A 27,322-nucleotide genomic window follows, 5' to 3' on the forward strand; every position below is an offset into this window, starting at 1 on the left:
AACGCTGAGAAAAAGTAACGTCACTGACGTGGCACTGAGAAGGTCCCATTTCCACTGCGTTCTATGAGTTTAAGGGTGATCCCTTCCCTTGGCTGAGCCAAGAAGAAAGCCCTTCTGTAGATGTGGTCGGGTTCCGGATGAGGGAGACCAAAGAGAATGGGGACGTCTTTGAGGTCGAACCAGAGGTAGTGGAAGCATTTATCCTTAGAAAAAACCTGAAGGAAGCTGTCTTTAATCTCACTGTGGGACCAGATAAAGACCTCCTCAAAATGACTACAGGAGTCTTTAATTTTGTGGTGAATGGAGGCTACAAGGAGGTATTCATCCACATCATCACGGAAGTGAAAGTCCTGTTCAAGGTTTTGATCTACGTGGGCAACAATATCACCCATACGCTCCCCATCGCCTCTTTCTTAGCGCCCCCTGACATGTCGCCGGTGGCCAATGAGAGCGCTCTGTTTGATTCCGCCTGCAAAGTCAAGGTCCCTTACCTCATCTGCCTCAGTGAGTCTCTGCTGCAGGCCACCGCCCGAGGCAGCGTCTCTGCCAAGTGGCACATCTCCGTGGTCTTGCAATCCCCCTATATCGTCATGAAGCCCAATGACAAACTAGTGAGGATTTCCATTTTCACGGCACAGTGTCTGAACATGGATGGCGTTCAACAAGAGTGGGGAAAGGAGGACTGCGCAGTGGGGGACGGGAGCAGCTGGTGGCGCGTGCACTGCATCTGTCACCTCAAGCCCGAGCCCATCAAGGAGACCAAGCCTAGCGAGCCCTGGCTCCACGGTTCCAGGATCAAATACCTGACTGCCCGCATGGTGGTGATCCCCAACAGCATTGACCTGCGCATGGACATTATCCGGACCCTCCCCCAAAACCCGGTGAGCCTCTTCACCGTGATCTTCATCATTTTCACCTACTTGGTCCTGGCTTTCTGGGCGATGCACAAAGATGAAACGGACAAGTTTCTCCGCGAACACGTGATCGTCCTGCCTGACAACGACCCTTACGATCACATTTGCTACCTGGTCACCTTCTACACGGGGAGCCGCCTGGGCGCCGGCACTCGGGCCGACGTCTTTCTCCAGCTCCTGGGGACAGAGGCGAACAGCGACGTGCACTGCCTGAGTCATCCCGACTTCACCACCTTCTACAGGGGCAGCACCGACACCTTCCTTGACCACCCGAAGTGACCTGGGGAGCATCCGGGCCATCCGGGTGTGGCACAACAACGAAGGCAGCCGTCCCAGCTGGTACCTGAGCAGAGTCAAGGTGGAAAACATCTTCAACCGGCACATCTGGCTCTTCCTCTGCCGCTCGTGGCTGTCGGTGGATGCGCTGGAGCAGGCCTTCGAGGTGGCGGACAAGACGCAGCCCCTCAGCAGGAAGGACTACTTCCTCATCCACGCCTCGGACCTGCTCGGCACCAGCCACCTCTGGCTGTCCGTCTTCGCTAGCGTGGTCACTGGGCCCTTCAACCGGCTGCAGCGGCTGTCCTGCTGTCTGACTATACTACTGAGCACGCTGCTCTGCAACATCATGTTTTTCAACAGGGACGAGGAGGGAGAGGTCATGCCTGTGGAGCTGAAGCACCTGCGGGGGCTGATGAGAGGCATCGAGAGCGCCCTGGTCTGCGAGCCGCTGCGGATGGCGTTAAGTGCTCTCTTTACCTACTCCCAGAAGGAAGTCGCTGCGGTGCCTACCGCCCACGTGGCTCCTCGCCTTCACCCCTCATGAAGTCGGACTTCCGAAACTGGAAGGAGCGCCTGGAGATGTGGTACTACCGTGAGACGGCCCTCCCGCAGACTCGGGGCCAGGGCGCCCCCACAAAAAAGCAGGCCCCGGGGAACAACTTGATGCTTCCTGAGGCAGCAGCCAATGCCATCACAGAAACAAAGGGGAAGCCCCCCAACTCTGGCCTCCAGCCCACGCAGCAGTTTCCGCAGAACAGAAAGCTGCCCCCAAAGCCTGCTACTCCAGCGAGGGAGGCCACCGACAGAAAAGATCAGACCTCAGAGAGGCAGGGGGTGGATCCTTGAGTTCATCACCCTCCGATGTAGGAGAACAGGGGTCAGATAAAGACCGAAAAGTCGAGGGTCCATCAAGCGAACCACCACGAGACAGGCACAAGCAAGTGATGCTCTTTGAAGCCAGGCCTCACTTTGTCCTCCACCGGTGGTGCCTCTACGTGGCCTGGCTCCTGGTCATTGGCAACGCAGGCGTGTCCTCCTTTTTCATCATCATGTATGGACTGACATACGGATACCAGAAATCCATGCAATGGCTGCTTGCCTCTGTGTACTCCCTGTGCCAGTCCATATTTGTGATCCAGGTGGCCAAGATCCTGCTCACATCGGGCATCAAGGCAAGCAGAGCCAAGTACTGTAAGAACATCTCCTGGACAACGAGGTACCATTACATCGAGATCCGACTGCAGGGTGTCAACTTGGATGCTGATGAAACAAGAGAACTGCACCATGAGATCGTCCGGGTCCGTGGCACAAGAATGTACCAACCCTTGGTGGAAGACGAAATCAGAATATTCCGAGGAGGACGAGGATTAAAAAGAGGGCCATCGTGTTTCTGAGGAACATTGTCATCCACTTCGTCTTTCTCGGTCTCTTGTGTGCATCACCTCCCTTGCTAGGCACTCCACAGATCTCCACCATAACCAGGCTGTCAGGAGTCAGTTCTCCACAACCTCGAAAAGGTCAGAGAACTGAATGACACCTTCAAGTGGCTCACCACTGTGTTGCTGCCCTTGGTTCACAACAGGCAGCATCCAACTTTTTCTCTCTAACAGCTGGTCCAGGATTCTTGGCTTTGCCGAGGATGCGACAAGTGAGGTCCAAGTCTATCAGAAAGGCCTGCTTCCTCTCCGGTACTGCGGCCAATAGGTTAATGGAAAAGGGCATCCGTTGTCAACACCAATACAGCTGGCTCATGGAGGATCGGAAAAAACTATGGCAGATTTTGGACCACCCCCGCTGACTCTTCTGCTGGATTCGAGGGCTGGTCAGCTTTACCTACGAGCCAAAGCTCAACAAATGGGCCTATTATTCCTATGGCCTGTCTCACCCTATGGAATCGGGGGGTACCCCGTTTTATTTCTTCCCTAATCAGCAGCAGTACAATTCCACGATAAGGCTGCAGGAACTTCAGGAGAGCCGGTGGCTCGATGAAAGAACGTGGGCTGTGATCCTGGAGCTGGCCACCTTTAATTCGGATGCCAGCTTATTTTGTACCATCTCTGTTGTATTTGAAGTCTCCCCATTGGGAGTCATCAACCCCAGTTTGGCCATCCACTCGTTCAGTCTGCCACTCTTCCATGGGCGGAGTCAGCTTGAGCTGTTATCTGTACGGAGCTTGCCACAGTGCTTCTGGTGGTGTACCTGGTCGAGGAAGTCATCATCATCCACAAGGAAAAGAAGAACTATTTCAGGAATGGATTCAATGTCATTAGCTTCGGCATTCAAGTCAATGTTTCTCTTCCTAGTTTTGCTTCTCTACACTCCAATTCAGGATGGCCAAGAAAATCCTTGCCTTTTACCTCAAGAACCCAGACAATTTCATCCCATTCATGCCATTTCTCACGTGGATCAGGTCCTTCGCATCGCTCTGGGCTTTCCTAGCTTCCTGACCATTCTGAAGACGCTGATGTATTCTAGATCTTCTACGACGTGCGGCTGGCCCAGAGAGCATCCTGGCAGGCCTTGCCAGGCATCTCCACATGGCCTTCCTGGTAGGTGTGTACATCTTTGTGTACGTTGTCTTTGGCTACCTTGTGTTTGGCCAGCATCAGTGGCATTATAGCAGCATCATTCACTCTACCAGACCATCTTCTCCTACTGCGTTTCAGCCCTTCGAAGACACAGCATTTTTAAACAAGGAGGTCCTGGGGGGCCTGTTCCTGTTCTCATTTATGCTGGTGATGATTGTGTCTTAATCAACCTCTTTCAGGCTGTGATGTCTCTGCCTATGAGGAGATGAAGCAGCTCGTGTACGAGGAGCCAGCAGCAGAAGTGGAGGCAGCAACCTACCTCTTTCACAAAGTGAGGAATCTCTTCCGCTTCCTCACATGCCGGGCACCTGCCCAGGAGGAGCCTGCCTACTTCACTGACATCCTCTATGGCCATCCAGAGAATAAAAGCTACCAGTACTTGGGGCTTAAAACCAGAAACATCAATGGGAAGAGGATGACTATGTGGTAGTGTAAGGGAGGACCATTCTGAGTCCCTGCCAGCCCCTGGCAGGAACAAGCCACCTCCCTTAGGACCCGAGCAGGCAGGATGGTTCTCTGACAACACCAGTCCTTGGCCTTGGGTTCCCAGGCCCCTGAACTCAGATGGCTAATTTCTATTAGGGTAAGAGGGCAGCTAAGGATGCTTAGGAATGTGTGAGTTGGGGAAGATTGTCTTCCTTGAAAGAAACATCCTGGCCTGGTCTGTCTTCATGGGACTCTGAAGAGATCTGTGCAACTGTCTGTCCATCCTGCAGCAGGCTAGGGCAATCAGCTAGCACCATTCCACCCTCAGACTCCTCAATGGGCAGATGGCTTCAGGGAGGAGAGGTTGCAATGGAAGTTTCCAGATGGTTATAGCCTCCTTCTCTGGAAGGCTAGGAGTGTTAGGGGGGGTCCAGCCATGCATGTAATCCCTTGGACAAATCTCTGCTGTTTCTGGCTAAAGTCTGTATGTTAGTGTTTTCTAGACAAGAAACCAGGCTCTGCAAAAGGGGAATTTCCCACAAAACCTTATAATAAGTTCCCTGTGAGTATGACCCTGTGACCTCCCTTTCTTCCATGGACACATGCAGAGGTGGTCTGATGGAGTCTTGTGTCATGGCTCAGGCAGCCCCTTAGAAAGGAGTCTGGGCAACACGAAGGGAAAAAACTGCCAGGAACCAGTTCTGCTTCCTGTTTCTGTGGATCCAGGCACTGCTGCATTCTGTGCAACGCTTCTTAATTTTTCTCCACTTTCACTATGTGTAATTTTAAACTTTCGTGTATTAAAGAAGTATTTCTCCATAGGTTTTGTTTATTTTTTTGGGGGGGGGAATCAAGGGAAACGAAATTAGAATGGAGCTGGAGGGCACCCAGGGATTATCAGATCCATCCTTTCCTTTTAGAGTTGGGAAACTGAGGCCCAGGGAGATGGGTGACTTGGTCATAAATGTCAGAGGTAAGATTGAACCCAGCCTCCTGTGCCTGCAGAGCCAGTGACATTCCCTCTGCATCCCTCGAGGATACTTCCTAGACAGTCTAGTTGGCCAAGAAGACACAGTGACAGGCTGGTGCCACTTCATTAATAATGATTAAGGCATTTATTGTGTGCCAGTCACTGGGGGTGGGAAGAGAAGAGGCAGCCAGCCCAGGTTCTGAGGGAGCTTCCTTCCCATCTGGTGGAGGAGATGACATGAGCAGGAAGTTTCAGTCACAAGTCGGACCTTGTGGTCCTCAGGGCTCCAGAGTCCAGCACACTCTCCTGTTTCTCCTTTTGGCTCCTTCCTACTCTGATCAGCTCACATGTGTTTCTGATGTTGGACTGGTGGTGAGCACTTTGTTCTTCACATCTTCTGTAGCCTGGGCTTTGGCAAAATCAAGGGCCTTAGCGCCAGTGAGGAGCCTTAGCACCAGCAGACACCATGCCAGGCTGCAGCTCCATGGACACTTCCAGGGATGGCAGCTGCAGGCATTCTTAACCCACAATGGGTTAGACCTGGTGGGCAGCCAATCTTGCACCCTTCTGAGAATCATCATCTTAAATGCATAAGATGAAAACACTGAAGATTACCAAGGAAACCAGTTTTACTGCAATTTATTTCTCAATCTGTCTTTAAAAACCAAGTTCATAGAGGCAGTTGAAGTGGAAAGCAGGGTTAGTGGTCTGGGGCATGCTTCTATTTCCAAGGCTCTTGGGTTCAGGGTCCTGGGCTGTCTCCATTTAGGTATGAAGCAAAGGTGCTCAAGATGGTGGCAGGAGTTGCCTTCCTCTTCCTCAGGGTGCCTTATGGCTTCATCTAGGCTGGCTAGTTTGCCCTGCGTGTGGCAATTGACAGGGATGGCTAACTCCCTCTTCATAGGAGTTATCACCCAGGTTGCCAGTGGTGAATTGGAAGCAAGCTGTGGTCTGTGGAGTGTTGCCATTCCCAGGGCTCTTGGGCTCACCTGTCTGATGTGGCAGTTGGCCAGCCGCTGGTGATGGCGGCAAGGAAAGTGGTTTCCTCCCTTACCCACTCATTGTCATAAGTCTCTGTTTAAATTATAAACTATATTTGTATTTCATAAAATCACAGACTATCAAAGTTCAGAGGGATTTCAGAGATCACTTAGTCTAACTAACTCACCTCTTATTAATCTGTTTACATGTATTTATTAAGCAACACGAGGTACCAGGCAAAGTACAGGAATTCCCTCTACAATTCAATTCAATGAATATCTAGTGATGAGGAGCTCGCTACCAGAGGATGTTGGCTAATCCATTTTTTCCCCAAATTTTATTATTTATTCTAATTAACAAGCACTCATTTTCACTCCCTCTCATTCTCCAATTGAAAAGGAAAATAAAACCCTTTTAAGCAAATATGCATTGACCAGAGCCACAAAAGTGTGTTTCATTCATTCTGCATCTTGAGAGTTGGTCACTTGTCCAGCAGGAAGTCTGTGGTGTATGCCATCATCCGTCCCCTGGAATCAGGGCTGGTCATAGCATTGATCAGAGTTCTTCCATCTGTCGAAGCTGTGGGTCTTTCTGTGTTGCTGTTACTGTATACATTGCTCTTCTGGTTCTGCTCACTTCACTCTGCATCTGTTCAGACAAATCTTCCTGGTTCCTCGGAAATCACCTTTTCCAGCTTTCACAGAAGGGAAGAGGCATTATGTGGCATCCCTCTCTTGCTGCTGAGGTGAAGGGTGAAGGAGCCATCCCATCATACCTCCAGACTGCTCTCCTTGCCAACACCCTTGGGCACTCTAAGTACAGCCTCTCCCTCTGAACTGTCCGAGGCTCTGAAAAGACTCCACCAGAGGCCAAAGCCTTATGGACATTGAAAATCTATCCATGATTAAGAAAATCCCTTCTGGTCAGACCCTCCCCATCCCAGAGATCTGAATCTCTTCAGCTCATTGAGGCAGCAGAGAGAAAGAAAGCTGAGCCCAAGTTAAAAATCCAGCCTCAGACAAGTACTAGCTGTGCAGACTCTCAAAAAAATACATATTCCCTTCACCCCCTATATCAGGCTGGCCCCCTCCCCCATTGCCTGACCCCTTATTTCCATTCCCCTTAACCCATCCCCAGAGCTACCCAGCCCTTCCACCCTCTGGAATGGCTGTCCCATAGGCAACACACTTGCTTTCATCTTAAATTTTTGCCTTTCTCACTCCCTCCTTGTTCCACCTCTTGCTGAGACGTGGTACAGTGTTAGTTAATCTTGGTGTTCATTGTTAGACCAAAATTAGCACAAGACACAGAGAATCAATCCATACTCTGTTGCATCTCAGCTTCAGAGGCTGCACCGAGTGCACAATCATCTACAGACAACAACAACAAAATATAAAACACTTCATTGTTTGTCCCCTTCCTTTCCCTTCTCTTTTGTGTGTTGTTAAAGATTAGGAAAGGAGTATGGCAAGACTGCATGTTGTCACCTGATTCACTTCACTCATATGCAGAGTACATCCTGTGAAATGCCAGGCTGGAGGAATCCAAAGCTGGAATTAAGGGTGCTGGGAGAAATGTCAACAATCTTAGATATGCAGACAAAACCACTCTCATGGCTGAAAGTGAAGAGGAATTACGAAGAGTGGAAAAGCTGGCTTAACAATTAAAAAAAAACCAAAACTCCAAAAAACTAGTCTGATCAAAGCAAACAGAGGGAGAAGAAAAGGAAGCAGCATCGGATTTTGCATTCTTGGGCTCAAAGATCACTGCAAACAGTGTCTACAGCCATGAAATTAAATGATGCTTGCATCTTGGTAGGAAAGCCATGGCAGATCTGGACAGCAGACTAAAAAGCAGAGACACCATCTTGCCAGCAAAAGTCTGTATAGCCAGAGCTATGGTTTTTTCCAGTAACAATGCATGGCTGTGAGAACTGGACAAGGAAAGCTGAGCACTGTAGAATTAACACTTTCAAATTGTGGTGAAGACTTTTGAGAGTCCCCTGGACAGCAAGGAGATCATATTAGTCAATACTTAAAGAAACAAATTCAGACTATTTCACTTCAGTATTGGAAGGACAAATACTGAAGCTGAAGCTTAAATACTTTGGCCATGTAATGAGAAGGCAGAACTCATTGGAAAAGACCCTTATGTGGGGAAAGATTGAAGGCAAAAGGAGAAGGGGACGGCAGAGGATGAGATGGGTAGATGGTGTCATGGAAGCAATGAACATGAGCTTGGACAAACTTCGGGAGATAGCAGAGCAGAGAAGTGCCTGGACAACTGTGGTCCATGGGGTCACAAAGAGTCAGACACAACTGAACAACAAGTTATTTACATTTACCTTTAGTTGTATAGCTTTATAGTTGTATTCATATGGTTCCTGTGTGGCACTTGCACAGTAGAGTCCTAACTACCTCTTATAGTAATTTTAAATGGAATTTCTCTTTTCATCTGTCCATTCAGGATTTTGTTGGTAGTATACAGAAATGTTGATAATTTTTGTGGGTATATTTTATATTCTGCAACTTTGCTGAAGTTATCCGAATTAATTTTTGAGCTCATTTTCTTGGAATTGGGTAAAGTGTTCCTATGGCCAAACCCCAGTTTGGTTCTAGACACCAAGATGTCAGTGAGGCTCCCCTTAGTCCTAGGCTAACAGGCCACAAAGGTGAATGGTGACACAGACCAAGCTGCTATGGAGCTGAAACCTAATGGGACACGGATCCAAGGTAGAAGGAGACCCGCTCTTTTAGTGAATAATCATCACGACTGCTCTGGGAGCAAAGCAGGGCAGGGAGTATTATTTCCATTTACAGAGGGAGAAAGGGAGGCCCAGGAGGCCAGAGCAGCTAGCCCACGGTCACACAGCTGTGGGTGGCAGAGCTGGACCTCAGCCTTGGGCCTCCCTTTCCCTCTGATTCAGGCCTCCTTTGGCACCATGCCTCCCTTTCCCCTACAGAGGACAGAGGAGAACCATGCCATTATCTGTTCACTGCTTGTGGAAAAACAAACCCAGCAGCTGTTGAGAAATTTGATCAGCTGTGGCTCCCTTGAGGCCATACTGGGTACGACCGCTGCGGTTCACGCTGTTTTCGCTGCCAGGTCATACCACTCTCAATGCCCGGACTCGGAGTTCATCCCTGGTCCTGTATTCCTAGGAGATGCTATCCTTTACCTGAGGATTTAGTCTCTGAGATCTGAAAGTCCCTTCTGAGCCTTCTCTGACAGTCTTGATGGCTGGGATTTCACGTGCAGCCGGGGTCAGCCCCACGGCCTATTTGGATCAACGTTAGGAGTTGTGATCAGTTCTGTAACATCTTCCTTTCCTCCTGGTTATTATGCAAAATGAGGGTTGGTGGTCACTAGACTCCCAAGCCTTTATTTCGCACCTGGGTCCAAGGCACGGATCAGATGTTAGCATAACAGGCACATCAACAAGCCTTTAATCATTAAGGACTTCAGTCAATATTTGTTGACCTTGTGTCATGCTTGCCATCACATCCTCCAGTAGACTGGAAGCTCTAGGTCAAGGTTTGGGCGATTTCCCCTCCCCATATTCTCTTTCTCTGGCTACAGAGAACACAACGATGCTTTCCTGGTTTCCCTACCTCTCTGATGTCCACTGGGCTTCAACTCTGGCTCCACGCCTGCTATCCAACCCCTTAATGCAGGTGACCCCCAAAAGCCTTTTGGTTCTTTGGTCTCTCTACAATGTCTTTTCCTTGACGATGCCGTTCACTTCAATGGCATCAGTGACTGCCATCTCTGCAGATGACTTTCTGATCTGCATCTCCAGCCTACACCACTCTTTGGAGCCTTGTGCGCACATCTGCAAGCCTGGCAACAACCCTAGTCGCGACCCAAGGTCTCCGCATCTCCTCCACCAACCTGGAGTTGTCCCTGACAAAACCCCCAGCTCATCATCGTCTCTTTTCTCCTAAAGAAGTTCCTTCTCACGTCACTCTTCTAATCACATCCATAGTCTAATTTCCTGTGTTCGCCATCGTGGGGTTACCATTCTAAATCAATGACCGGTACAACTAAGAGCGATACCAGTCACGATGATGCAAACTACTAAGAGAAGATTCAGTTAGAGGTGAGTTCTATGCAGTCGCTGGCCTTGAAATGCAGATTAGAGAGCCATCCACAAAGAGATGGCGGTGGTCAGCAGCATCACCCGCCCGAATGGGACAGGCAAGAGAAGGAGGGGTGGAGGAAAGGAGAGGCCGAGGTTGGAGCCCCTGGAGCTGGTGAGTCCCTACTGTCCCGGAAGTCTTAGGGCAACCTCCAGGAGCTCGCAGCTGCAGGCGGACTTCTGAGATGCCCGCACGGGCATCGTCCTCAGTTAAGCACTCAGGTCACCACGTGTATGCGCCACCTTGCCCGGTCCTGGGAGCTTGGCTGTTTGCACTCTCTCTTTTTCCTGCCAGATGCCCGGCTTGGTTCTTCAAGGAGGATGCTGCTGGACGTCAGGAAAGCCCGTGCTCAGGCACGGACCTTTGGAATCTAGATCTGGGCTTACCTACTAGACGGCTCCCAAGTTTGCGGTTTTGCGGGACAACTTCTCCAGGGTCTCTTCAGCCATGGTGGCCCACCGAAGTATGGCTCCTCTCGGGCTGTGTACCGTGGCCACGGGCCTCTGCTGGAAGCGGCCCTCCTCTCTTCCTGCGGTGGGCCACTGCGGAGATACAGTTCACAAACATTTATGAAGCCGATGCAAAGGCTTGGAGGTGGGAGATGGAGACTGGTACAGAAGGAGCCCCAGAAGACTGTCTGAGCATGGGGGAGGTGTAGAGTGTCAGTGGGGGCCACCTTTTGAAGGGCTTTGAATGCCAAGCAGAGGATTCTTCTGTATTGTATTACAGCCACTGGAGCATTTATTAAAGGGCTTGAAGGGATGAATAAATGACAGGTGGGCTGGAAAAGAGCCCTCTCAGCATAAGAGAGAAGGTCTGGGGGTGGGGCCTGCGTGTAAGTTGACGTCAGAGGCGGGGCCTGCGTAGGAGAGGACGCCGGGGGCGGGGCGAGACCTACAACTGTAGCTGGGTGACCCTCCTCTGTCAGGCCGGGCGGCCACGCTCCGCCCCGAAAGGACCTCAGGTACACCAGCTGGAGGGCCTGGAGTCGGGAGCCCAGAGCAGCAAGGTAGGAGAGCCCAGGGGCGGAAGCTGGGCGGGGGTCTGGGGAAAGAGGACCATTGCGCATGCGCACGCGCATGCTCCAGGCGTATCCTTGCCGGTTGCGTTGCGGTTCCAGAATCTCTGCTCAGCCCGGTGCCTGCACGTGTCCCAGAGTGGAAACTGACACCACCGTCCCCCACCCCGAATCCGCCCCCCCCCCCAGGATAGGATACATTGTAACCCAGTCCTGGTTTCTTGCCGACGATGAACGTTGTGCTAAGGCCTGGGGGCTGGAGATGGAGGGCAGATGGGGAACGGGAGCCCAAGTCTTCTGCCTTTCATGCCGGTGTTTTGGTTAACCAGACCCGTTGGCCGGGCCTCGGCCAAGGGCAGCCACTTAGCCATTAGACGGGGCTGCTCCCGGGTGTAAGAGAGAGGGGCCGTGGGGTGACAGGAAGCCGAGCCCAGGGGCTAATCGCGGACTTCCCAGAACGGCCCCTGGAGCCACGGGGCGCTCGTAGAATCTCCCCTCTCTGACCGCTCCTCCCACCTCACTATAAGCCCTCTGCACCTCTGGCTCAACTAGTGCAATAGACTCTTTTTGGGGGGGTGTGGTGGGGGTGGGGCTGAGCCAGGGTCACACCGTTAGTAAGTGTGTGATTTGAACCCAGGAAGGTGGGTCTTCTCAGGCCCCATGCTCTACATCTGTGGCCCCTAGTTGCCCCTGAGTCACGAAGATAAGTGCACATGGGACCTCAGGAACTTACCGCGTGTCCCTGGGCAAGTCACTGCACTGTCTGTTGTTACCTCGACTATCAAAGGGAGATGATAAAAGCTTGTGTCTTCCAGGGTTGTTGTGAGGACTTTGTTGGCCAGGGCTCTGAGCACCAGAGTGCAGAGGGCCATACAGGGGGTGGGCCCTGGAGAGAGCCCTGGTCTGCCTCAGTTTCTTCATCCACCCAGCAGCAATAGCTCTGTTTACCTGGCAGAGCTATTGCATAGGTTAGATGCACTTTCCCAGCCATTAACAGAAGTCAAAAGCTTTGTTCTGGGCAGCTGGGTGGTACAGTGGTTAGACCTCCAGGAGGCCCTGAGTTCAAATGTGGCCTCAGACACCCAGGGAAGGTCACTGAACCCTGTTTGCCTCAGTTTCCTCATCTGTAAAGTGAGCTGGAGAAGGAAATGGCAGACCACTCCACTATGTCTGCCAAGAAAAGGCCCCCCAAACAGGGTCACAGACAGTCGGACACTGCTGAACAACGTCACAGAATTTTTCTTGCCTCGGAACGTAAATTTATTTATATTCTTGACTTTATAGATGGAATCTCCCAGTGAGCCCGAGCCCAAAGGCATGTTTGAATGCCAGTTGTGTGGCCTGACTGCGCCGTACAGCTACGTGGGGCAGAAACCTCCCCATACCCGTACTGTCGTGTGAGTATCTGCCTTGGGGAGAGCTGTCTGAGTGATGACAAGTGAGCAGTGGCTTGTGTGTCCTTGATTTTCTCCAGTCTGGGTCCCATTAGCCGAGATTGCAGGGCTGGCTGCAAACAGCTGGGTTGAAATTCATCCCAAGATGTGCTCTGGTCACAGGATGAAATATCAAACAAGCCTGGGGAGCAGTAGGAACTGTCAGAGGAAATTTATGGGCCTCACTTTATTTTGGGTGGGTGGCTTGAACCCGCGCCAGCACTGCCCATGAAGAGGCAGGGGAGCATCCTCTGGGGCCATGAACGTCTCTGCAGGGGATGGTGCCGCCGGCCGGGCTCGAGGGGGCTCTACTGAGGTCGATGTCCCTTAGAGAGGACCTACCCCCAGAGCTAGTGACCAAGTCCCTTTTCCTCTTGTTGCTCAAATCGGTGACAAGTGGAAAAAAGCTTGTTTACAAACTTGCCTCGCCACTTCCTGCTTTGGCTTGTGACCTCCCCTGCTCCTTCCATCACAGAAGCCTTCTGTACCTGCAGCTCTTCCACCTGGCCTGGTGAGGACCCCCCACCTTGGTCTCCCTAGAGTCTGGGCTGCACCTATGAGGTTAACCGGGGGAGCCCAGGCCAGAGACATGGGCTGCTGGTACTGCTGGTGCTACTACTGTGGTAGGAGCAGGGGCAGGAGGTCCAGGGGCCGGGGGCCCAGGCTGGTGCTGCTGTGGTGGGGGCAGGAGCAGGGGGCCCAGGGCCCGTGCAGAGATGACAGGTGTTTCCTGGGTGCCTGGGGAGGAGCAAGGGCAACCAAGGCCTGAGTGTAGCCCTCACTCTTCTGAACGGCCAGGCCACTTTCTGCCATTCTGTGGTTGGCTTTACAGACCCCAGTGGGCTGTCACCTTCCTTCCAGTGGAGTGGGACAGACCCCTGGATTTGGAGACAACACTAACCAGCCTCTGGTTCTGCCACTTACTGGCTGTGTGACCTGTAAAATGGTGCTGAGCGTACCCACCCAGCCTGACGCACAGAGTGAGCCCATGTGTGGTGGGTGCTCTGTAAAGCCTTGGCCAGGGCATCACAACGTGGGACATTGCAGCTTCTGTCTTACAAAGAGCGCTCCCCTGGGCCTCCTGTGAGTGTGGTACGTTTGAGTGCCTGGTGTTACGTGCTGTGCTTGGCGGGGGTACGGAGCCAAGGAGAGCCAGGAGCTGGGAAAATGGCATGTGGATAGTTTGGAGAGGGAGACCCGTGAGATCAGTGTGGATCAGAGAGGGAGCTGTCCCACGGCAGAGCTGGACCACAGGGGAAGGGGCTTCCTGGAGGGGCTGAGGGTGAGCACACCTCTCCGCTGCCATGTGACTGTGCTTCTTCCCACAGGAGCTTCCTCTTGGTTCTGTTCCCTTCTTCCTCTGGGGCTTTGAGCCCTTTGGCAGGAAGGTGCCCCTTCTTCTGAAGTGGGGATAGTAGAATAGTGGGATGGGAGGCAGAGGATCTGGGTTCGAATCCTTCCTCTGCTCCTTCCTGCTTGACTTTGGGCAGGTCTGGGCCTCAGTTTCCTTGTCATTTGGCAGTGAGGAGGCTGGATTAGCTTTAAATCTGAACCTGAAACCTTGATTCTACCTGGATGAGAAGTCTCCATTGGTCACTGTGCCTTTGAGTCCTCCACGGTCTGCTAGAGAAAGTGTAACCTCTGGGAACCCCAGGCCATGTGCTCACTGCCCTGGGTTCTTCCCTTTCAGGCTCCTGGAGGAATGCTATGTGCTAAAGGACCCTTTCACCTCAGACAGAGACAAATTCCTCATCCTTGGTTCTCAGCGTAGTCTCTGTAGCAAGCTGGTGTGCGTGGGCCTGGTGAGTAGTGTGGGACTGGGGCCTGGAGGGGTGGGGGGAGTCCTCGGCTCAGCGAACAGTGGGACTGGGCTGGGGGAGACACAGCTGGGGGATTGGCGGGGGTCCCCTCCCCTTTGCTGGGGGCCCAGCCCCTCTGGGTGACGGGGGAAGGGCTTGAGGTGGGGAGGAGAGCAGGCCCAGCTTCCCTAATGAGAATTGCCCTTTCCTGAGAAGGCCGTGGGACAGGGGGAAGGATGTTGGCGAGGCTTGGTTTGTCAGGGCAGGCACAGGACCAGGGTGTGATGCGATTGGGATGAGGGCAACGCATGAGAGGAGCCCAACTGGAGACAGCGAAGAAGTCTGGTCCATTTGTTGCATCGTAGCAAATGTCGTTTGTTTGATATGGCAGTCTCTGGAGAACCTTGCAGAGAATGAGAGTGGTTGTGTGCGTGTGAATGATCTCTGTGTGTTGCACTGGTTTTACGTTTCTAGGGAGGAAGTGACCCTGAATGGGTGTGGGAGTCATTTCTGAATCTGCTGGCTGGCCACAGTCAGGCCACAGATGGGACCACAAAACTATTAAGTCTGGCAGCATTTGAACGAAGCTGTCAACTCCAGTTCCCATGCTCTCCATTCCTGATGCCAGGCGGTCTCTATTAGAGCCACTTAGGAAGAGACCAGAAATCAGACAAAGTAGATAGGGGTAAGATGCAGTCGTGGGCGAGAAGGCCTAGGGCTGGACTCCCCTCTGGCCAGGCTGACGACTTCTTAGTTCAAAACCAGGAAAGAGACTGTTGAAGTAGAGGATGAGAATGGCCCATGGATGTTGGCTCGTGCTTAGCAGCCCTTGGGGACCCTTCCCCACCATCAGCTCCCACGGTGGCATTATGTGGCCCAAGCTGGCCTGTGTCTGCTGCAGGGAAAGGGAAGACCAGTGGGAGGGAGGCAGGTAAGTGAAAGTGTCAGCACCTCTGATGATGGCCACTGGATGCAGGGCCTGGGAGCAGGAGGGAGGACAAAGAGAAGCTTTCTGTCCCTGAGGAGGGATCTCCCACCACCGCTGACCGTCTCCAGGGTCTTCTTTCCCTACTTCTGTCCTTCTCCTCGGTGCCTCTGGCTTGCCCCATCCAGGCCCAGCTTCCTCTGTCTCACTGCTACACTTTCGGAAAGTCGCCTCTGCCCTGTGCTCCTCCCTTGCCAGCTGTCTCTTTAACTCCTTGTAGTCTTTTGGCTTCTGCCCCACCTCCCCTGGGAATGCCCCCCCCCATCCCTGCCTGCTCCTTCTCTGCCTCCTTCCTCAGTGCCACCTCCATGCCCCATCTCCTGAGGCTGGGTGTCCCCAGGCCTCTTCTCCTCCCTCTCCCCGCACTCAGGACCACTACTGCAGAACACTCTTTGGGAGCCCCCAACCTGCCTGATCCTCAGCCTAGGGACTTTGCTGCCCCACAGGCCGTCCCCTCCCCTCCTTTTACAGGGTGAGGATTGTTGGCTTGTCAAGTGGCTGGATTGGAAGCCAGGCTCTCCGACTGCACCTCACTGGTGGGCAGGGAGGCTTTGAACCCAGGACGCTCTTCTGGCACGGGCTTCCAGAGCCCCGTGGCTGCTCCTGCGTGGTCCTCCAGGACTCTTCACTCTTCCTCTGCCTCTTGACAAACTGATTTTCTTGATGTACAGACATGGCCATGCTCTGAGCTCACACAGGGTCACTCTCTCACTAACTGAGATTCCGAGTCTTTTCCTAGGCATTCGTAGCCCCTGGCAGGCTGGCACTGCCCTCCTGTCCCGTCTTTCTCCTTGACTTTCCTTCATGCCCTTGTCCTTTTGTCCCCACACTGAGCCTGTCAGCCCGATACCTGGTTGCCTCCTGAACCCTTCTTTTGAAATGCTCTTCCCTGACCCTCCCCGCTTTGGCCTTCCTCCGTGAAGTTGTCTGCTTTAGTTATTGACTTTGTCTCCTCTCCCTTCCAGACCTGGGTGCTTTGTGAGACGGTAGGGAGCCTGGCTAGGCATTGCCTTCCCTGGGGTGAGCCCAGCACACAGTAACCACTTAGCACATATTTGTTAATTTGAACTGAGAAGGCTGCCCCCAGGGCCTGACTCCCTCCCCACTGACCCAGGAGCCCATCTGGGCTCACAGTCAATCAGTCTGTCTGTCATCACATACTTCTGCCAAGCATTTGAGGTAGTGCCAGGAGGTAGCCAGAGGAAATATAAGCCATTAGACCTGGGCCTTCAAGGTGAAGGAGGTGACGAGGAGACATGACCTCCTGGGCCTGATTTAGACCAACACAAGGGATCCGGCTGCCCAAGTGATAGGATTGGGAAGCTGGGGGTAGAGGGTAGAATGTGGGAGAAAGAAGAAGGGCTCCTGTGCAGGGTTCAGTGCCCATCCATGCTGTGGGCAGAAGGTGGTGTGAGGGGTGGGCGTGGGGAACCTGTAATCCAGAATGCTGCTGGGAAATTCTGAAGGCCAAAATGGAAAGGTACAGTGAGCAAGTTGGGAGCCTCCTCTCACCCACTGCACAACTACCCAGAAGGCCACTGAAGGGGAAAGACCAAATAAGGGGAATTCAGCAGAAAATGGGGCAGGATGAACTGAGAGCACACAGACCAACCAGAGAGGCTTGGCAAAGGGTGTAGGGTGTGAGGAGGAGATCAGACAAAAGACAAGCCCATTGTGCAGGGCAGAGGAGGCCAGGACCTTGAGTGACTCAGGGAGGCCTGACTCAGGGGCAGTGCCCTTGGGGTTGTGGTCCTTAATGCCTTCAGAGGGTAAATGGGAGGGGGTGGTTCCTTGGCCACGGTAGTTATCGTGGAGAACCTAGTCATCTTGTCATAAACTATCACAGAGAACGTGGGGAACGGGAGCCTTAGGCCTGGAAAAGGGCCCCTTTTTTCCACTCCCCTCCCCCCCACTCCAGAGCGTTTTATATATAGGGTCAGGTAGATTTGGGATGTGAAGGTAAAGTCAGGGAACTGGCAATAGACTGGATGTGAGGGGTAAGGATGAGGGAGGGGTCGAGGGTGACTCCCAGGGTGTGAGCTGGGGGCCTGGGAGGATGGGGGAGGGTAGGAGGGCCCAGGATTTGGGGGAAAAGAGAAGGAGTTCTGCTTGGGCCTTGTTGAGTCTAAGATGCCCGCTGGACATCCAGTTTGAGATGTGAGACTGGAGGATAGAGTGATCAGGGCTGCTGGATGAGCATATTGGAGAGTCATCGGTCTAGCTGTGACCACTGAGTCTGTGGGAGCCGACGAGGTCACCAAGGGATGTAGGGCCTGGGAGCACACCCTGGGGATCACCTGGGCTCTGCGTGGCTATGGTTGCTGCCAAGGAGCTGGAGACGGAGTGAGGTGAGAGAACCAAGCGGAATAGCATCTTAACCCAGAGAGGAGAGCGTACTGAGGAGAAGAGGGTGATGGGCCGAGTGCCACCTGCGGGGGCAGAGAGTGGCGAGGATGGGGAAAGCCGCTCGAGCCGGCCTGGGGAGCTCTTAGGAGACTCTGGCCAGTGTCAGTTGAATGGTGAGGTTGGAAGGTGGACTGCGCAGAGAACAGGGGAGGCTCGAGGTGCCATCCGTAGACCTTCCCAAGGAATTTAGTCAGAAAAGGGAGAAAAGATATAGGACGATAGCGGGGCTCAAGGAGGGGAGACACAGCCACGTTTGTAGGCAGGAGGGAAGGAGCCAGCAGAGAGGGAGGGGTTGAAGATTAGTGAGGGAGGGGCTTCGGAGGGCAGGAGAGAGGCCGCTTCTTCATGGGAGATGGGGAAGGAAGAACTAGTGGCTGAGGGATTGGAGGGATGTTAGATGAGGAAGCTCGTAGCGAATGGCCTTTTTTTTTGTTTGATTTATTTAATATATTTAGTTTTTAGCATTGATTTTCACAAGAGTTTGAATCACAAATTTTCTCCCCATTTCTACCCCCCCCACTCCAAGATGGCGTATATTCTGGTTGCCCTGTTCCCCAGTCAACCCTCTCTTCTGTCACCCCACTCCCTTCCCATCCCCTTTTCCCTTCTTTTCTTGTAGGGCAAGATAAATTTCTACGCCCCATTGCCTGTGTATCTTATTTTCTAGTTGCATGCAAAAACTTTTTTTTGTTGTTTTTGAACATCTGTTTTTAACACTTTGAATTCCAGATTCTCCCCCCTCTTCCCTTCCCACCCACTCTCCCTAAGACGTCAAGAAATTCAACCTGGGCCACATGCATATCATTATGTAAAACCCTTCCCCAATACGCATGTTGTGAAAGACTAATTATATTTTGCTCCTTCCTAACCTATCCCCCTTTATGCACTTTTCTCCCTTGACCCTGTCCCTTTTTGAAAGTGTTTGTTTTGATTACCTCCTCCCCCATCTGCCCTCCCTTCTATCATCCCTCCTTTTTTTTTTATCTTCTTCCTCCTTTTTTTCCTGTGGGGTAAGATACCCAATTGAGTATGTGTGGTATTCCTTCCTCAGGTCAAATCTGATGAGAGCAAGATTCACTCATTACCTCTCACCTGCCTTCTCTTCTCTTCCTGCAGAACTGCTTTTTCTTGTCACTTTTATGTGAGATAATTTGCCCCATTCTGTCTCTCCCTTTCTCCCTCTCTCAATATATTCCTCCCTCATCTCTTAATTTTATTCTTTTTTTAGATATCATCCCTTCATATTCAACCCACCCTGTGCCCTCTGTCCATATATATATACACACACACATACACATTTACATACACACACACACACACACACACACACACACACATATATGCATATTCCCTTCAGCTACCCTAATACTGAGGTCTCATGAATCATACACGTCATCTTTCCATGTAGGAATGTAAACAAAACAGTTCAACTTTAGTAAGTCCCTTATGATTTCTTTTTCTTGTTCTTTTTCTTGATTACCTTTTCATGCTTCTCTTGATTCTTGTGTTTGAAAGTCAAATTTTGTATTCAGTTCTGGTCTTTTCACTGAGAAAGCTTGAAACTCCTCTATCTTATTGAAAGTCCATATTTTGCCTTGGAGCATGATACTCAGTTTTACTGGGTAGGTGATTCTTGGTTTTAATCCTAGCTCTATTGACCTCCAGAATATCTTATTCCAAGCCCTTCGATCTCTTAATGTAGAAGCTGTTAGATCTTGTGTTATTCTGATTGTGTTTCCACAATACTCAAATTGTTTCTTTCTGGCTGCTTGTAGTATTTTCTCCTTGATCTGGGAGCTCTGGAATTTGGCGACAATATTCCTAGGAGTTTTCTTTTTAGGATCTATTTGAGGAGGTGATCTGTGGATTCTTTCAATTTCTATTTTACTCTTTTACTTCTAGAATATCAGGGCAGTTCTCCTTGATAATTTCTTGAAAGATGATATCTAGGCTCTCTTTTTGATCATGGCTTTCAAGTAGTCCAATAATTTTTAAATTATGTCTCCTGGATCTATTTTCCAGGTCAGTGGTTTTTCCAATGAGATATTTCATATTGTCTTCCACTTTTTCATTCCTTTAATTCTGTGTGGGTGAGGGGAGGAAGGGAGAGGAGCTGGCTGGCCTGCAGGTCTTGAAGGGTTAATGGTGTAAAGCAGCCAGCACTTAAAGAAGTCCCCAGCAATCTCACCATTCTCTCCCATTTCAGGAGTGCAGCTTATTCTACTCGAAAAGATTTTGCCTCCCCTGCGTTCATGAGAATCTCAGTGCTTTCCCTCTGGAGATACAGCAGGATGTGGAGAAGAGATGCTCTCTGTCCAAAGTTACTTCCAGGAAGCTTGACTCGAGGACCTAATGGTCAGGCCGTGGCTGCCCCTCGCTGTCAGGACACTTTTCTTCTGTTTTGTTCCTGTGAACAGAAGAGCCTCCATCGGCCGTCATTGTGGTCTCTAAAGGGGGCTAGAGGTGTCCGGGTGGCCAAGCCCCGATTAGAGGGTGTCTTCATATTGCTGGTCACTGTTTCCAACCCCAGAAACCAGTGGGAATTCTGGTTTCAGTTGTTGTGAATAAGTCTAATCCAGAGGCTTCTTTGCAGTAGGCCCCAGAGTTAGTCCCAAGCCACTATGGGCCCAAAGGTGCTGCACAGTGCCACTGAGCGAGGCCCCTCTGAGCAGGACAGTCCTTGCCTTTGGCACCCATCCATGGTGGCTGAGAGAGAAGAAGGGAGAAACAGATGAGAGCAACAAGAGACCCAGTCCTTTGGCCAGAGGCCCACCCCCTCTTCTTCCTCTGGCAGGGGAGGCAAGCACCAGCTTTCTCCGCCAGCCTTAGGCCCAGGCCTCCTGCAACCATCCTCTTTTCCCTTCACACTCGTGATGGAGGATCTCCTTTGCCTCCCAACAGTGCTTGGGGAGAAGCTGTCCAGGGTGGTTGCCCCTCTTGGCACCACTTTCTATGAAATATTGCGTGTTATTCCCATTTTCACATATTTGGCTTTTTCAGGCCCAGTAGCAGTCTAAGTCAGCATCATGCTAGGGAGGGCACACCAGAAATGTACCAGAGACTCTCCACAGTCACCATATTCCATCTTTTCCTCCTCCAGGCCGGGCCCAGGCCCATTGACAGGGGCAAGGACAGGGGAAGGGCCCTGCCTTCCTGGCTTGGATGACTTTTGGTTTACTGAGAGGTTCATGCTGGGATTGGATGTGACCTATTTTAAAATGGCCCTGTTTTTAGAAGGAAAGAGTGGCATGTTTTGCCTGATGGGACTGGATTTAATTCTAGCATCGTGTTGTTATGCCAAGCCTTTTGTGTGCTGCCTGAGTTAAGAGACTTTGAGGATTACAGGGGAAAGAGCTCCAGGTTTCAATCCAGTCTCTGTCAGTAGGTACTGGTTACTGAGGGAAGCCTAGAGAACAAGAGGAGTCTCACTTCCCACAGAGCACCAGCTGCTGGGATCCGGGGAAACATTTCATCCCATCGAGTGAACAGATCACGAATAAGCCGCCAATTGACTTTTAAAAATAGTTTATTCTTTTAAAAACCTTTTAAGGCAAACCGTACCTTGAAATTAGCTTTTTACATTCATCAGTCTTACGGTGTGACATCCCAAGAACACAGGTTCCTATAAAGTCAAGCTAGAAATCCTTAGTGGATACTCTCAGTTCCGTCTCCTCTTAGTGAATGTGTGCTCATACAAGAGATAACACATTGGAAATGGCTCTAGACCTGTTTCTACTGTGCCAAACAGGAGATAGCCATGCTCCATCGCTGGGAATAGAAAAAGGCCATCTCCCTTCCTCCCTCCTCCCTTCTGCAAGTGTCCGACAGCAGCTTGGCACTCAGGGCTTCCCTGTTCCTGAGGTCTTTGAACTTTTCATTTCAGCCCTGTTCCATCCCTGGCCTGCTGTCATCCAAGATCGTGAGAGACATTCATCTGCGTTAGTGGGGTTATACACGGAAGCTTCCTCAGTAGCTGCTCCTTTTGAATTATCCCTGTTTAGTAGTGTTATGAATGAACAACCTTCACCAAACTTGGCGACATTTTCAGGGCAGTAAAGGCACCTAAGAAGTTTTGAGATAAATGCAAGAGATAAACCAAGAGACAAAATACCTCACTCCGGAAATTGGCAATTTCTGTCCAGGTCCAGTGAGACCCTCCCTCTTGGAGGTCCTGGCTTAGTGGAAGCGAAAAGAAACATGGGCATTTTTATGAGTCAGCCGAAGAAAGGGCCAAGACACCAGGGGGCACACACTGCCTTTGGCAGCATGGCATGATGAGCCAAGAACTTGATGGATCTCAGGAGTGGTGCCTGCAGTCACAATTTTGTGGCCTTCCCTCTTAATGACTGAGCGCAGAGATGTAAGCTTCTACAGGGGACAGTTTTCTTTGGTAAGAATACTTGATAATTAACAGTAGCTGAGAGAGAGAGAGAGAGAGAGAGAGAGAGAGAGAAGTGGGGGGAGCGTGAGAGTCCTTCCTTAGATGTGTTTGCGTCACCTTTGTTAGGCAAACAGTATTTAGTGAAATGTTGGTCAGCTGATTGAAAGAAAGAATAGCCAGTTTGTGCAAACTGGCCATTGGACATGGCAGGTCTTGCCCTGGTTAGCTGGCCAATAAGCATCAACCAAGAGCCTACTATGTCCAGGCACTTAAGTTAATGCAACAGGCTAAGATGAAATCAATTTTGGGTGACTAAGTAGAAATGAAATGTTCCCTAATAAAAGTCTTATTTCCAACATGTATAAGGAGCTGACTCAAATTTAGAATTCCCAATTGATAGCGAAAAGGATATGAACAGGCAGTTCTCAAGGGAAGAAAATATGAGCTTTCACAGCCACGTGAAGAAATGTTTCAGGTTACTAATGATTAAAGAAATGCACCTTAAAGGTTCTTCCTCACATCCATGTGATTGAGAAAGTTGACAAAAGAGCAAAATGGCAAATTTTGGAGAGGCTATGGAAAAGCAGGTCCAATGATGCTCTGTTGGTGGAGAATGGTCCAGCCATTCTGGAAAGCAATTTAGAACAGTGCCTAAAAAGTCAGTATACATGCATACTCTTTGGTCGAGCAGTAATACCTTTACTTGGCTTATACCTCAGAGGGATGAAAGAAAGAAGAGTTAGAAACCATCAAGTAGGGAGTACCTGAACTAATTATGGCTTATGAATGCAATGTCTTGTGTGTCAAGAAATAAAAAAAGATGTTTCCAGAGAAACCTGGGAAGACTCTTCTGAACTGACTTAGGGGCAAGAGATCAGAACCGGAATGCTGTGTACAGTAACAACATTGTAAAGATAAGCAACTTTGAAAGACTTAGGATCTTGGGTCAATGAAATGGCCAACCACGATTCCAAAGGACCAAGGTTAGTACATGCTGCCTACCTCCTGGTAGATTGGGGATGGAATCTCTGCACAATGAGACAAACATCTGTGGACCTGATCAATGTGGGGATATGTTTTGCTTGACTGCATATTTGTTACAAGAGTTTTGTTCTTCCTTTTTTTTCCCCATTGGGGGAGAAAGGGAGGTGAAGAGAGAAAATAAATGCCCGTTAATTGGAAAAAAAGATTTAATTAAAAAAGAAATGCCATAGCTTTTAAATCAAAATGACCAGAACTTTGCGTTGTTCCACCTACTTTGTATTTCTAATCTGCCAGAAAACCACACACCTTATTGACATTGTAAGAATTCACAGAAGACACAGATTTAAAAGCCTATCATATACATCACGGATGTTACTTTGGTTGATTAAAGTACCTTTGCATCATGGGATTTGTTACTCTAGGAATGCACTGTCCCTCCAGATGTCCCTGTGGATGGAGTTCCCATTATGAGGACATGGAAAGAGCTTGGGAGACAGCTCCTGGCATCAGCCTGAAGGGCAGTAGGGTATCCAGTTGCCTAAATGAAGCCTCCATTTGTTTCTTTATTCGTTCAGTCGTGATGCACACATTCACGGAGATACTCCAGAGCACTCACTATTTTCCCTGCACTACGCACTGCTGCCATTTTTAAAAGAGGAATTGCCTTGAAGCTTGCCCTGAGTGCCTCAAAACTGGGCTCAAGCCCTATAGCAGTTGGTTTGTGTAGGTAAGGTGGGGGAGGGGAACAGTCCTTCCCTGAGCAGTGGGGTCTAGGGCCTGGAGACCCCAGCTCTTCTGAGAGGGTCGCCACAGCTTGGTGTTCCCTGCATCTCTTGGCCCTCGAGGTATAAGGTCTCCTAGTCTTTCAAGGCACTTTAAAGATGGGGGCACAGTGGATGGGGAGGAGGGTGGCTCTCTGCCCTTTCATAGGAGCCCCAACTAGGGCATCAGAAAGAAATGCCATGTCCTTGAGCCAGTACTGATGGGGTGCCTCTTTTTGGAGGTGTTTGGGTTTCATTCCACATAGTGGGACAAACATAGCCTTCCTCTTTCAGGCAGTTATGAACTGTGAATATAACTTAAGGTTGGGAGATAATTCACCAAGGACTTTGAAGGCACTCAGTAGTGTTCCATGTCTCAGTAGGACTGCTAAGACATGGCCCAGGTGCCCCCAATCCACCGACTTCCCTGCACAATTCCCTTTGAAACTCATTCATATCATTCACTCACTGGAAGCATCATCCAAGAGTCACTCAGTGTTGAGGGATGCCAAGGTTCTCTAAGAGGGTCTGCTTGGGAGAGTGAAGGCAGCATAGAGCAGGAAGGAGAACAGAGAAGGGAGTCAGGAGGCCTGCTTTTTGAGTCCCAGCTGTCACCTCCCACGTGACCTTGGGCACACAGCCTCCCTGGCCTCGGCTTCCTCATCGATCAAATAAAGAGCTTGGACTAGCTGATCTTTAACATTGCTTCCAGCTCGAATCTTTCTGGAACCTGTTTTCCATGGACTCCCCCTCCCACTCGCATTTTTAAAAAGTCACATTAAATTTCATTCCTCATACATTTCTGAACTGACATTACAAGGCATCCCTGGTCCGAGACATCTCCCAACCTTGCAGGATGGAGCTGAGCAGCATGAACATCATTGTTGAATTGAGAGGTAGGGAAGACAGACCTATGGAAGGTGCACGGGATGGAGCAGGGCTGGAGTCCCAGTCTGTTGGCTGCCCATCCAGTGATGTCTAGACATTCCCAATATCGTTTCTGACAACATCCCAGCAGACCCAAAACTCTCAGCAAGCCCCTGTGGTTCTAAAGTTTCCAGCCTTCTTGGGAGCTCCCAGGGCTACACTTGAGTGCCCTGGTGGCTAGAGACACCAAGCCCCTGGGAAGTGGTTGGCAGGTAGTGTCTCACACATCCGTCTTCTGACAGGCTTTGTGTCATCCGCTCAAGACCAGACTCGTATTACATGTTTTACAAGGGGGATTCCCTCCCTTCTGGGCACGTCAGGAGACAGCCCCAAAGCTTTGTGGGATGAATGGCTCCATAAAAACCCGCCATTCAGTTTGTAAAAGGAACTCACTGGAAACTTGGCCAAATGAAAGGATTACTTCTTCATGCTGGAGGAGTATCTTTAAGACGAAGTGTTTAGAGCTGAAAAGGAGAACTCTAGCTGGCTTTGGGGGCACAGGGGCTGAGAGAGGAGGACCCAGGGCAGAACCCGGCTTCCTCCTTGTTCCCCATCAGGGACTGTAGCATGTGAGTACCATGGACAGAGGAGAGAGAGCAGGCTCATTACTATTGCTGTTTGTCACCCAGGCTGTCTCATGGGCATGAATCTTTTGGGTTTGGGCTTGTGGCATGGCTGCCAGAGAGCAGTGTCCTCTCTTTTGCCCTGTAACTGGTGAAGCAAAGGTGCTGTGCTCTTCCCCCTTGTTCCTGCCCTAGTCTGCGCCTGGATCGGTGCAGAGGCTACGGGTAAGTTTAAGTTCCAGAAGACAAATGACCTCCTCTTTAGAGCTGGCTTTCTGTGCTTAAAAAAGGCCTTCTGGGAGGCAGGTGACCTCAGGATCATCATCCCCTTTTTAGAAAGGAGAAGACTGAGGGTCAGAATGAAAAAGTGCTTTGCCAAAAAAAAAAAAAAAAAAAAAGGGAAAAAAAAAACCCGAAGTCTTGAATAAGCATCTAATGACTCATCAGGTCCCAGGTTAGCCCTTGAAAGAGCACAGGCTGCCCTGCCCATGGAGGTCCAGGCCTTTGTCATTGGCTGCGAAGCCAAGACCAGCCTTGGACACAAACGGACATCTGAAAGTACGTTAGATGAAAATGGAAAGGAGGGAGCTCTGCCTTTGGGGACCCCTGAGCTGCTGCTTCTGGTGAGCTGGCACCTCGGTCTCCTCACTGTGTCTGCTTGCAGGCTGGGTCACAGCTGCCTGGGTTCCACAGTGGTGGTGCGTGGGCATGCAGAGACAGCTTCTGCATTTCCAGCCCTGTTTGAGGGCTCATCACTGATTTCGACGCGTGGCCCACACCTGTCACTGCTCCCATGGCTTTGGTGCTTTCCCGACAACTCATCACTCATGGTTTTCCTTGGTCTGGCTCTGTCAGCTTTGGCTTGGCCCCTCTCCAGTGGCTTCTCCCTGGGGACAGACAGGCCCAGTGTTCTCCCTAGTGGGAGGCTCATGTATTTGGGGAGGAGAAGAGGACAGAGTGGCCTGTTCCCAAGCAGCAAGGAGTCCAGAGGCTTAGAGAAGAGGGGCTATTTTAGCCTTTTCATTCATACCAAGGGCTGTCCACCTTCAGTGCCCAGAATACAGTAGTTGTTAGCACCCCTATTTGTAAGCATCTCCTGAGGTACTGTTGGACTGCACGAGAATGTGAGATCATGTGATGAAATCATGGAAAGGTTGGGTTGTCCTTGGTGCTCATGCACCAGGGATGGATCCCTGGAGGCTAAGGCCTGGGCTCCAGGCAAGTCAACCTCCCCTCTGCTCCTGATCCGCTTGAGGGCCATAGTGGTCCCAGCAATGAGGTTCTGAGGTTCTTTCTTCTAAGGTTGCCATATACTTATCAAATTCTGACTTTCAGAGGAAGAGAGTTTGGCCCAATGGAAACAGCACTTGGACACTCTTTTAGAGGGTGGGCCTCTGTCCTTTAAAAAAAATGGAGCCTCCCTTCAAACAGGGAGTGTGACAGACATGCTCTTTGGTACGCAGAATCTGTCAGTCATGTCCCTCTACACCGCTGGGTCAAATTTTGCCCTCACAAGGGTTTGTAATAAAGGTCTGGGAAACATTGAGCAGGAAAGGGCAATAAGCATTGTTTGTTTCATGACTGTGAGTCAAATAGAAGCCCAACTTTGATGGAGACAGAATGGAAGGGTCTGCCTTTCTGAAGAGACACCTAATTCCGAGTGTTGTGAGTGCATGCCCTTTTCAGACCCCTTCACCATCCGGCCCAGAATGAGAGCAAGCCTGCAGCCTTGCAGAGAGGGTGACCCCTGCTCCTGTGCCTGGCTCCT

The 27,322-nt window shown here is 50.7% G+C and overlaps 3 protein-coding genes across 3 annotated transcripts in view; 2 read left to right on the plus strand and 1 right to left on the minus strand.

The window, feature by feature from the left end:
- PKDREJ (polycystin family receptor for egg jelly) overlaps positions 1 to 6,022 on the plus strand; it is a 6,455-nt gene extending 433 nt beyond the window's left edge. Inside the window, 21 exon segments of the mRNA XM_036760839.1 lie at positions 8 to 37; positions 39 to 1,174; positions 1,176 to 1,726; positions 1,729 to 1,926; positions 1,929 to 2,543; positions 2,546 to 2,623; positions 2,626 to 2,697; positions 2,700 to 2,788; positions 2,790 to 2,822; positions 2,824 to 2,955; positions 2,957 to 3,013; positions 3,016 to 3,349; positions 3,352 to 3,473; positions 3,475 to 3,510; positions 3,512 to 3,569; positions 3,572 to 3,667; positions 3,670 to 3,723; positions 3,726 to 3,932; positions 3,935 to 3,964; positions 3,967 to 4,207; positions 5,947 to 6,022. Of these exon segments, the coding sequence (XP_036616734.1) occupies positions 8 to 37; positions 39 to 1,174; positions 1,176 to 1,726; positions 1,729 to 1,926; positions 1,929 to 2,543; positions 2,546 to 2,623; positions 2,626 to 2,697; positions 2,700 to 2,788; positions 2,790 to 2,822; positions 2,824 to 2,955; positions 2,957 to 3,013; positions 3,016 to 3,349; positions 3,352 to 3,473; positions 3,475 to 3,510; positions 3,512 to 3,569; positions 3,572 to 3,667; positions 3,670 to 3,723; positions 3,726 to 3,932; positions 3,935 to 3,964; positions 3,967 to 4,207; positions 5,947 to 6,022 (4,245 nt within the window).
- A 5,167-nt stretch (positions 6,023 to 11,189) lies between these two features.
- CDPF1 (cysteine rich DPF motif domain containing 1) lies at positions 11,190 to 20,304 on the plus strand. Its single transcript, XM_036759147.1, has 4 exons — positions 11,190 to 11,306; positions 12,600 to 12,712; positions 14,439 to 14,550; positions 20,145 to 20,304. The coding sequence occupies exons 2-4, from the start codon at positions 12,600 to 12,602 to the stop codon at positions 20,289 to 20,291; spliced, it is 372 nt and encodes a 123-aa protein (XP_036615042.1). The 5' UTR covers positions 11,190 to 11,306; the 3' UTR covers positions 20,292 to 20,304.
- PPARA (peroxisome proliferator activated receptor alpha) overlaps positions 20,298 to 27,322 on the minus strand; it is a 62,319-nt gene continuing 55,294 nt past the window's right edge. Inside the window, exon 7 of the mRNA XM_036759145.1 lies at positions 20,298 to 20,644. Within this exon, the coding sequence (XP_036615040.1) occupies positions 20,544 to 20,644 (101 nt within the window). The 3' untranslated portion in view covers positions 20,298 to 20,543. The remainder of the gene's footprint in view (positions 20,645 to 27,322) is intronic.

The sequence above is a fragment of the Trichosurus vulpecula genome, chromosome 5, assembly GCF_011100635.1.
Source record: "Trichosurus vulpecula isolate mTriVul1 chromosome 5, mTriVul1.pri, whole genome shotgun sequence".
Classification (NCBI taxonomy): Eukaryota; Metazoa; Chordata; class Mammalia; order Diprotodontia; family Phalangeridae; genus Trichosurus; species Trichosurus vulpecula.